The sequence below is a fragment of the Malaya genurostris genome, chromosome 2 (genome assembly GCF_030247185.1).
Source record: "Malaya genurostris strain Urasoe2022 chromosome 2, Malgen_1.1, whole genome shotgun sequence".
Taxonomy (NCBI): Eukaryota; Metazoa; Arthropoda; class Insecta; order Diptera; family Culicidae; genus Malaya; species Malaya genurostris.
In genome coordinates, this window is record NC_080571.1 from 10,871,315 (window position 1) to 10,882,738 (window position 11,424).

Below are 11,424 nucleotides of genomic sequence, written 5' to 3' on the forward strand. Positions count from 1 at the left end.
ACTCAGACAAAACAATGCGCACCTCTTCCGCTTGGTTGAGTTTTCGGTAGAAAGATCTAATTAATAAATAATGAGGAACATGTTTGATTCGATATACCGGAAAAGCAAATGAATTCCCAAATAAAATCGCTGCCGCAGGATGAGGGATGCATCCGAGGTGGTAACCCTACGGGGAAATCAAGTTTGAATGCTCCGAAGGTACGTAATGCGACGGGAAGGTGGTACATCCGGACGATTCGGTTACAACGACCAACTGCTTATCTTTTTTTTTGGGTTGGATTGTTTTATGTCATCTTCTATCAATTGCAGTTCACACGATAAGCCATAGCCATTGGCTCGGGGGACTATTTAAGTACGATTGGATTGTGCGGTAATGGTCAGTTTCGTTTTGTAGGTCAGACATGAATCGAGTTATCAAAGGTAAGTGGTTATTTGGTGAACAGACTGGTAATCAGAAAACTTTTTTCCTTGATAGTGTCATGGACGGTGGCTACTCTAGTATTGGTGATTGTTCGAAGCATCGCTGCCGAAAATGAAGAGCTGTGTGCAGACCGTCCAGAATTTTCGCTTGTGAAGGATGAAGACTACTGCTATCGGTATTTTATATGTGTGGGAGGATTTGCATATCCGATGAGATGCAATGGAGATCTTTGGTTCGACGAGGAAACCCAAAGCTGTCTTAGCGCGAATCTGGTGACGTGTGATGTAGAAGAGCCGACCAAACCGGCTCCAGTGCCGGGAATTTGCAACGAAATCGAAGATAATGAACTGGTGCTTCATCCATACTTTTGCAATACATACTTTATCTGTATTGGTGAAGTGGGAGCTGCGGTTGTTTGTCCATCAGGAACGTGGTTTGATACCGACAGTCGGACTTGCAGGGATCCTGCAGACGTCAACTGTCCGCATGGTCCAGCAGGAGTTGTTAGTTGTCAAATGGAAGATAATTTTGCATTGGTACCAAGTGACCGGTTCTGCAATCGCTATTACCAATGTGTGAATGGGTATCCCTTTCCGATGATCTGTCCCGATAATCAGTGGTTCAATTCCACAAGAGGTGTGTGTGACCATCGAAGCAGTGTGGAGTGTGATTTGAATCCCGGAGAACCGACTGATCCCCCGACACCAAACGTCTGTGATTTCATTCCCAACAATGCCCTAACGGCCAATCCTACGGCGTGCAACAAATACTATGTCTGTGTCAACGGAGTTGGTTGGCCGAAAGTTTGTCCCATGAACTTATGGTTCGATGCGGTCGGTCAAACGTGTGTTCGTGCTGCGGTAGTGAACTGTCCACTAGGACCACCGATACCGCCGGAAACGACTACCACTCCATTTAGTCGCTGTGATGGTGTTCCCAACTTGTCGTACGTTGCTGGAGACGAATTCTGCTATCAGTATTATCAATGTCGCCGTGGAGTTCCATTCCCATTGATCTGTTCGGACAACCGGTGGTTTTCGGAAGAAACTCAGAGTTGTGAAGATCCGGAAGCCGTATTATGTGAACTCGATGATTCACCTCCGCCGGTAACCCCTACTCCGGGAATCTGCTCGGACATCGAAGACGGGGTGATGGTTGAGCATCCCCTGCACTGCAATCAATACTATCTGTGTGTAGGTCAAATTGGATTCTCCGCCATTTGTCCGATGGGGCTTTGGTTCGATGAACCCAATCAAAGCTGCAACAATCCACTGATCGTAGATTGTTCTCATGGTCCCACGACTCCAGCTCCCGATCCATTTGCGGTATGCAACGGAATATTCGACTACCGGTTCGTACGGAACGAAGACTACTGCTATCAGTATATCCAATGTATCGGAGGAACTCCGTTTCCACTTGTGTGCCACGATGGGATGTGGTTCGATGTAGACCGACAGACGTGCGATCGATCGGAGTATGTAGAATGTGACGGAATCCATCCGCCAATCGTTCGACCTCCAGATCATTCCGGTAGTTGCGAGGGAATCGATGATGGGGTTCTGACCGCTCATCACACTTTCTGCAATGAATATTTCCTGTGTGTTCACGAAATCGGATGGCCTATTATCTGTCCCGTTGGACTTTGGTTTGACGAAGATCGGCAAACGTGTTCTCTTGCTGGCCGTGTAGGTTGCAAACTAGCTCCGGTGCGTCCACCCGTGACCGATAGTCCGTATGCTTTGTGCAAAGGTATTCCGGAAAATGCGTACGTTCGTAACTCGGAATATTGTTATCGCTATTTCAAATGTGTGAGTGGATCTCCGTTTCCAATGATCTGCCCAATGGAACAGTGGTTCGATGAACGCCAGCAACGCTGCCGTAATTCAACCGAAGTGACCTGTTCAATCGAAGGTGATCAAACACGACCACCGCCGACGGTCGGAGTTTGTGTTGGAGTAGAAAACACTGTCCAAGTACCGAATCGAAGAGCTTGCAATCAGTTTTATACCTGTATCGACGAAGTTCCATTTCCACAAGTTTGTGGCTTCGGACTTTGGTTCGATGAAATCCGACAGACTTGCTCGGAACCAACGGAGACTGTTTGTGAACTGGGACCTCCCACTACGACAACCAATGCTCCCCACCCGTGGATGCTGTGTGAGGATGTTCCAAATTATTCGTATGTTCCGAGTCCCAATTATTGCTACCGATTCTTCCAGTGTATTGATGGAGCCCCGTTCCCCATGACCTGTTCCGGCAATTTGTGGTTCGATCCTGATCGGCAAATTTGCGCAGATTCCGAAGAAGTAACTTGTATAGTCAATCCAAACCCTCCGGTTGTTCCACCGACACCCGGCATCTGTACGGACGTTCCGAACGGACGCCAAGTTCGGGGACCACGGGCATGCAACCAATTCTACGTTTGTGTCGATGAAGTCGGTTATTCGGTGGTATGCCCTGATGGACTATGGTTCGATGCATTCCAGCAAATCTGTTCCTTGCCGTCATACACCTACTGTCCGTTGGCCCCCCTTCTGACGACTCCGTCGCCATACGAACGATGTGAAGATATCCCCAATTTCGGGTTGGTCAGGAATGATTTCTACTGTTACCGGTACTTCCAGTGTGTCGATGATGTCCCATATCCGATGATCTGTCGACCCGGTTTTTGGTTTGATTTAGAACGTCAGATGTGTGATTTGAGTCTCAACGTAAACTGTGAGCTTAGACCGGGAAGTCCGGGCCCAATTATTCCTACTCCCGATATTTGCGTAGGATCTCACGACGGCAGCTTTGAAAGGAACTGGAACTTCTGTAATCAGTAAGTGTTTGTGCTATCCTAAATTAAACATAACCAGATGATGAACCAACTCATTTCTAGATACTACCTGTGCGTTGACGAGGAAGCTTATCCTCAGATATGTCCGGATGGTTTGTGGTTCGATGATCATCGTCAGACATGCGATCAGCCAGAGAATGTCTACTGCCCTCTGGGCGCTTCAACAGCGCCGCCAATTCCGGAGGAACGATGCTATGGAGTACCGGATTTGTCGTACCTCTCCAACGATGTCTACTGCTATCGTTACTATCAGTGTGTGGATGGAGTTTCTTATCCGTTAATATGCGGCAGTCATTTATGGTTCTCGGAAGAACGTCAGGCATGCCTAACGGTCGATGAAGTGACTTGTGAGGGAGAAAATCGACCACCAGTTGTTCCACCAACAGAAGGAATCTGTACCGGTTTGGAAAACGGCCGCCAAGTGCTTCATCCTGGATTCTGTAATCAATTTTACGTCTGCATCGATGAAATTGGTTTCGCTCAGATATGTCCATTCGGATTGTGGTTCGATCAAGACCAACAAAGTTGTTCCTCCCCGCCGGACGTCGAGTGTCCTCACGGAATCGAATCAACGCCCTCTCCAATCGAGAATATTTGCGTTGGTAAACCGACTGGCACTAAGGTAGCCAATCCACTCGAATGTGACTGGTTCTACATCTGCATCGAAGGCAATCCCTATCGGTCTCCTTGTCCGGAAGATACCCTGTTCGATCAGAATCTGTTGGAATGTGTTCCTGCGGAGGAAGCCGAATGTGCCACCGTCGTCACTACAGTTCCTACGCCCAGCCCGTGCTACGGCGTCGAGGATTACGTGTTGGTACGGAATCCGTACAACTGTGCTGGATACTACGAGTGTATCGGAGGACACGGACGACCGTCGTATTGCTATCCGGGAGAGTACTTCAGTGAGGAATTGCAACGGTGCGATGCCGCCGAAAATGTCGATTGCAGCGTAGAAAGTTCGTCTCCAGAAGACGATGATGACGAGGTGGATCAATGGGGGCGAAAAGTGAGGCTTATCGAAATGTGAAGTATATGGATGATTTTATTGAATATATGTGATGTGGTGTGACGTTCAGTTGATGATAGATACTGCAATTCAATATGAGATAACTCGAAACCAGCCGGAAAGCAGTCTGGTCAGTTCCTTCCTAATCGTTTGAGCACTCTATTGATTTCCTTCAGAGATTAAGCTATCAGCAATGCCCTTGGTTTATTTGTTAAGTGCTGCTCAGGTTTATCAGTCTGTTTTAAAAATTATTGCCAATTCTGCTGACTCTGATCGACGGTTTGTTTTTCTCTTAATATTCGGGGTATTGGGGAAATCGACTAGGGGCGCTCTCTTTCGCTTTTCTAATCTCATTCAGCTTCTGAACACTGAGTGTGGATCGGAAAAGTGAATTTTGGATTGTATTCTGGAACTGAATTCAAAACCTGGATACTCGTCCACATAAATTCTGAACTTAATTTCAGAGTTTCAGTTTCAGAGTTTCTTTAAGACTCTACTTCTGAAACTAGATTTCCGAAACATGTTTCTTGACTAGATTTTGAAACTGAATTTAGTTTCTTAATTTATGTTTAGATTTCAAACCCAGAATCAACCCGAACCCGATTTAAGAATGCAACTTCAAAGTTCAAGATATGAATTTTAGAAAATGGAACTATATTTGTAAATTCTGGAACTACATTTTAAATCCAAACTTCAAACCTGTACTTTGAAACTTACTGTCAGAATTCCTGCATTTAGTTGCAAAATTTGATTCCTGAATTCCATTTCAGAATTCAATTCTTGAATTGATTTTCCGAATCCAGGTGTAAAGTTCAGAACCTGCATGCAAGAGCTTGGACCCGGAAGCTAGATTTTGAAATTGAAATAATTTCCATAATTCAGGTTTAAAATTCAGTCCTAGAATTAAATTCTGAGCCTGAATTCTGAAAATGAGTTCAGTTCCGGAATTCTAGAACGAAATTCATTAACTGAATTCTTGATCTAGATTCCGATGAATTCAGTAATTTAGTACTTGAATGCAGTTTTCGTTTAAGGTTATGGTGTAGATAAATGAACGATGACAAAACGAACTCAACAGCTGTAAACATCTAAAAAATTCCACAAATCGGTTCTTTTAGAATTATTAAAATAGCTTTCCGATAGGTGGCCGTACCGGCTGAGGCTGGTCAAAATACATAGATGATAATGCTTTTAAAGTGAGTGTGTACAGTGCCTAACGAATTGTCATCGCCGTTTCAGTGACAGTTGTTCTCGTTTTCGTATTATTTACGCTCGAAAATGTCTGTTTATGTGCCCAATTCTCTCTATTTGCGGGAAGTTTTACTTTTCTGTTACAATTCGAGAAAAATGCAGCTGAAGCGCATCGAATGCTCTCAGAAACTTACCCTGATGCTGCTCTGAGTAAAAGAACGTGTCGGGAGTGGTTTCAACGATTTAAAAATAGTGATTTCGATGTCGAAAACAAACATGGTGGGGGAAGAGAAAAAACCTTCAAAGATGAACAACTAGAAGCTTTGCTTGAAACCGGGTGAAACCATCACAGGAGATCGCCACAATATCAAGAGCGACATGACAAAGTCATCCTCCAACACGACAATGCTCGGCCTCACGTGGTCAAAAAGTACCTGGAAACGCTGAAATAGGAAGTCTTGCCCCACCCGCCGTATTCCCCAGATGTCGCCCCTTCTGACTTCCACCTATTCCGTTCGATGGCACACGGCCTGGCAGATCGACATTTTCAATCCTTCGAAGAGTTGGAAAAATGGATTACTTCATGGATAGCGTCAAAAGAGGACTCCTTTTTTCTAGTTGGGATCCGAAAATTACCGGAAAGATGGGAGACAGAGCTGCTAAATGTCACTATCAACGAGCAACTTTGCACGATGAAGATTGGAAAGTTAATGTCAATGGACTGCTGCCAACCAGGCTCTACCAATCATCATATATTGAGTGTCTGAGAGCCTATCTGTCATAACTTAAATTCTCTTGATATTATACTCACCAGGACGCTCATTGATTGCCGATGCGATTGATATTATCTTCATTTCTCCTGTCACTGCTTGATCACGATGTGACTAAATATTAATCAAGCAGCATAAACATTGAATTAAATTCATGTACACCAATAAACTCCGAAGTCCGATGACTTTTTACAAAGAACAATGAACTTTATCAATTTATGTATATGTTAGTACTCTCATGGAATTTTTTTACTTCAACAGGGAATAGGAGAATGAGAGAGAACAAAATGCGTCACCTGTCTTTGACTGAGTATAACAGTTCGGCTGTAAAGTTCGTATCGTTTAATAGAAACACACATTTTTTTGTCAAAATTCGTTTTGATTATTCAACATAATTGCCATCAGAGGCGATACAGCGATTATAGCGATCTTCCAACTTTTCGATACCATTTTTGTAGTACGATTTGTCCTTTGCCTCAAAATAGGCCTCAGTTTCAGCGATTACCTCTTCATTGCTTCTAATTTTTTTACCAGCGAGCATTCTCTTGAGGTCTGAGAACAGGAAAAAGTCACTGGGGGCCAAATCTGGAGAATACGGTGGATGAGGGACACAGTGCATTGTCTTGATGAAACAAAACTTTTTCTTCTTCAAATGAGGCCGTTTTTTTGAAATTTTGTCCTTCAAACGCTCAAATAACGCTATATAATAGTCACTGTTGATGGTTTTTCCCTTTTTAAGGTAGTCGATGAAAATTATACCATGCGAATCCCAAACTATAGACGCCATAACCTTATCGGCCGATTGTTGAGTCTTTCCACGCTTTGGGTTCGGTTCATCGCGTGCAGTCCACTCAGCTGACTGTCGATTGGACTCCGGAGTGAAGTGATGGAGCCATGTTTCGTCCATTGTTATATATCGACGAAAAAAATCGGTTTTATTTCGATATAACAGCTCCAAACACTGCTCAGAATCATAAATTCGTTGTTGTTTTTGATCGATTGTGAGCTCACGCGGCACCCATTTTGCACAAAGCTTTCTCATATCCAAATATTCGTGAATAATATGTCCAACACGTTCCTTTGATATCTTTAGGGTGTCAGCTATCTCGATCAACTTCACTTTACGGTCATTGAAAATCATTTTGTGGATTTTTTTCACGTTTTCATCGGTAACAGCCTCTTTTGGACGTCCACTGCGTTCATCGTCTTCGGTGCTCATATGATCAGTACGAAATTTTGCAAACCACTTACGAATTGTTGCTTCGCCCGGTGCAGAGTCTGGATAACACTCATCAAGCCATTTTTTGGTATCGGCGGCACCTTTTTTCATCAAAAAGTAGTGTTTCATCAACACACGAAATTCCTTTTTTCCATTTTTTTCACAATAACAAAAGTAGCTTCACTCAAAATGCAATATCTCACAAACTAATAATTAAACAGCTGTCAAATTTATACACGTTTCTTTTGAATGTTGGTACTAACTGAAAATGGTATGGATTTGATTCTAGTGGCGCCCTCTCATAGAAACGATACGAACTTTTCAGCCGATCTGTTAATTTAGTACTTGAATGCAGTTTCCGTTCCTGAATTCTTGTCCCGAATTTAGGTTATGGTGTAGATGAATGAACGATGACAAAACGAACTCAACAGCTGTAAACATCTAAAAAAATTCCACAAATCGGTTCTATTTAGAATAATTAAAATAGTACCAAAGAACTATGCGATTTTTTCCCAATGAGTATGTAAATCTAAACAAAATAGTTGTAACATTGTTTGTTGTATTTTTGCTGATCGTAGTATCGTCCCATTTTCATCACGTGTAATTTCTTTGTATATTTTCGCAAATCATAAGGAGTGTATCGAAAATAAGCTATCCACATACATTTGTGTTGTACGCATGTATTTGTGATGGTTTTTATGCTCAGATCACACTATGCTGTGCGTTTGGCTGTCAGCTTTCCTTCGTTTACTTGTTTGTGCGGTTGAAATTCTGCATTTTGAAAATGTCGCGTATTGAAAAGGAAGTGAAAATTAAGGTTCTGGACACATGGCTAAGCGAGAATGGTATTACTATCCGAAAATTGGCGAACAATTGATGTCACTCGGTCAAATGAAAAGCTAGAGAGGTGCTTTTTTCAGCAAAGTTGCTCAAAATTTCCTACAACTTTATTGTACAATAAAATCGTTTTTGAGTTCAATTAAGAATGTTAAATTTCAGATTTCAATCTAAATAAGGACCACCCTAGTAATTTTTTATATCAAAAGGAGCGCCATTTGATAACAAACAACTTTTGTGAAGACACCAACTACAAGAAACTAATATTAAATAGTGAAAATATTTTTGTCACGCTAATTTCCCGTTTCAAACCAGTGTACTGTAGTGTGTCGTGTTTTATAAGCTTTCCAATTCCAGTATGTTTGTATACTTCGTTTACCGCCAAGTATAGAGCATGGGATTCTCTACCAAACAGGTCGAGTACTCAAATATCTTCCTTCTTCAACCACTTTTCTCTTGAAAGATACAAATTTATCCGCATATTCATAAACCGCTTTACACGAGCCCGACATGCCGCAGATGCGCATCTAAGCGCAATCACTCGAATGAAATGCAATGCTATAAATTACATCACAGTCGACTTATCTTGTCGCCTTCCTATCTAGGGAATAAAACTCCTTAAAACTCGGTATGAAACTATGCGAAGAACATCAGACCAAGGTAAACGAGTAAGGCTTTCAGCACTCGAAATGCTCCTTATTTTCTTTAAAGAATACAGGAACAGCTTTGGAAGTTTCACTTATCTTCGCTCTTCACACTTTCCCATACTCTTTACTCTACACTTTTTTCATTTAAGGCTTCATTCTTTACTCTTTATTTTTCGATCTTTGCCCTTCACAGTTCTTTCTTCTCTAATTAGTATTCTTTTTTAACCCTCCTTTTCTTTGTACTATTCTTCGCACTCTATCTTTTATCATTCATTCTTTATTGGCTATTATTTATTCTTCGTCGTTTATTCTTTACTTTTTTTTTACTCTCTAGCATACATTTGTCTCTTTGCTCTTTGTTCTTCATGTTCTGCACTCTTAACTATTCGTTCTTCACAATTTACTCTATAGTCTTCTTACTATTCGCTCTTCGTTCCTTAAAAAAATTTTCAGTCTTCACAAGTAGTTTCTAACTAGTCTCCATCAAGCTTTTTAGTCACCATTTTTTTTTTACCGTGAAAACATTCCTATTCCTCAGTATAATCTTCATCTAGAGCGATACACTTGGACTTGACCTATCGGCCCTCCAACATTCTGATGCTCTTTGAAAGAAAAAAAGTTTTGTCAAGGCCTTCAAAATAGGCTTCCGTTTCTGTAAGGACCTCAGCATTCGACGAAAATTTCTTCCCCAGGAGAAATCTTATCAAGGTTTGGAAATAAATAATAGTCGCTGGGGGCCAGGTCTGGAGAATACGGGGGATGGTATCCGTACCACTTTTATTCTGAATGCTGAAACTCGTCTTTTTTGATAGCTTGATGAAAACTAAAGCTCGTCTGATACGATCAGCTGCTATTCAAACACTAACGGATAGATTATCATGAAATTTGGTATTTGACCATCTGATGTTCTCAACAAAAATATACATCGTTCGAAACTATTGACGTTTTTACTGCGAAAGGTCCGGGACTTTTCATTCCATGTAGTAACAGTGATTTTGGCTATAGTTGTGTAGTCCTACGTCAATAGTTCGAACAGCCCTTGTAGTGTTTCATGCTATGTACATTAAAATTCCAATATTTTAGGGTCATTTCTAATTTCGTAAAGTGGTAGTGTTCAGAAGTTGAAGCACCTAAAAAATTTCTTACGCAAAATTTGAGCTAAATCGGATAAAAGTTTTAAATTTTTTGATCTTGAAAAATCACAATAAGGCGTGAGAGATATTTTTCTGGTGCCAAATGTCTTCGAATTGTCTGAAACGTCGAGATCTAGTGTCATTTCGGAAAATTTATTTTTTAAAAAATCAACTCTGGGAATTTTGAAATTTCCGAGATTGTAAATTTATTTTTGATGCCAAATATCTTAAAATTTCCTTAAACGTCGAGATAACACCAGATCTCGACATTTTATTCAATTCTAAGACACTTTGGATTCAAACAAAATCGATTTCGAAGTTGCAGAGTAAAAAAAAAAACTATTTTTGAAATTTTAGATCTCGAAATTTCAGGCAATTCTAAGACATAGTTTCGTTTCTTTCGGCACGTCAGTAAAGACATAGCACTTCGGTGTGATAAGTGTATATGTAAATAGCATGAACTTTACGTCTGCTCAGCGGTTTATGTTTAACCGTTAGATGGCGTTAGCAGTTCAACATAAACTGCTGACGCACTGATGAGCTGAAAGCGAAACGTAAAAAATGAAAATAGTTATGTGCATTTAGCACAAATCGGGTATCCATGCGGTACAGAACCGCTAAATAACAAATCTAAGACATTTGTCATCAAATCAAATTTAATTTTGATTTCGGAAATTTCATGGTCATTACAGCTATAATCAATTCCTGTTTTTACACGTAATATAATAGTTTGTAGGTCATTTTGAAGCTTTCATAAAAATTTTGCATGGTCTAAAAACTTAGCAAGACCAACTCACCGAAAATAAAATAACTAGAACGAGAATTAAACAATTAAACATTTTAACGATTTATTAATTTTTAGTTGCTTTGACGTAAAACCGCCATAACTAAATTCAGTTTTGCAATGACTGAGCGGAAACATATATTGGAGAAGCCAAATGAATGAAAAACTAACAGAAAAGATGATTTATTGGAAAAAGATACGCTCAGAGACAGGACTTGCGTTCTTATGCATTCCGTGCATACGCGCTCCCGTTTCGCCACTCTGAATCTTCTTTTAGTCACTCTAAAACGCCATGGTATGGTAGAACATGGTCTACATCCTGGCCGTCACCCGAATACATAAGAACGCAGGTTCGAGTCCTGTCTCTGAGCGTAGTTTTTCATTCATTTGGCTTCGCTAGTTTTTCATTCATTTGGCTTCTCCAATATATGTTTCCGCTCAGTCATTGCAAAACTGAATTAAACATTGTCAATTCAATTTTCTCACAAGCTACTTTCATGTCAATGTGTAGTTTAAAGGGAATCGGGTCACTTCGCCGAAAGCCATTTCGCCGAAAGTCGTTTCGCCGAACGCC

The 11,424-nt window shown here is 41.1% G+C and overlaps 1 protein-coding gene across 1 annotated transcript; it reads left to right on the plus strand.

Annotated features, from left to right (window-relative positions):
- The first annotated feature begins 399 nt into the window (after nt 1-399).
- LOC131429864 (uncharacterized) lies at nt 400-4,323 on the plus strand. The gene is made up of 3 exons (XM_058594286.1): nt 400-420; nt 476-3,242; nt 3,303-4,323. The coding sequence occupies exons 1-3, from the start codon at nt 402-404 to the stop codon at nt 4,288-4,290; spliced, it is 3,774 nt and encodes a 1,257-aa protein (XP_058450269.1). The 5' UTR covers nt 400-401; the 3' UTR covers nt 4,291-4,323.
- The last annotated feature ends 7,101 nt before the right edge of the window (nt 4,324-11,424 follow it).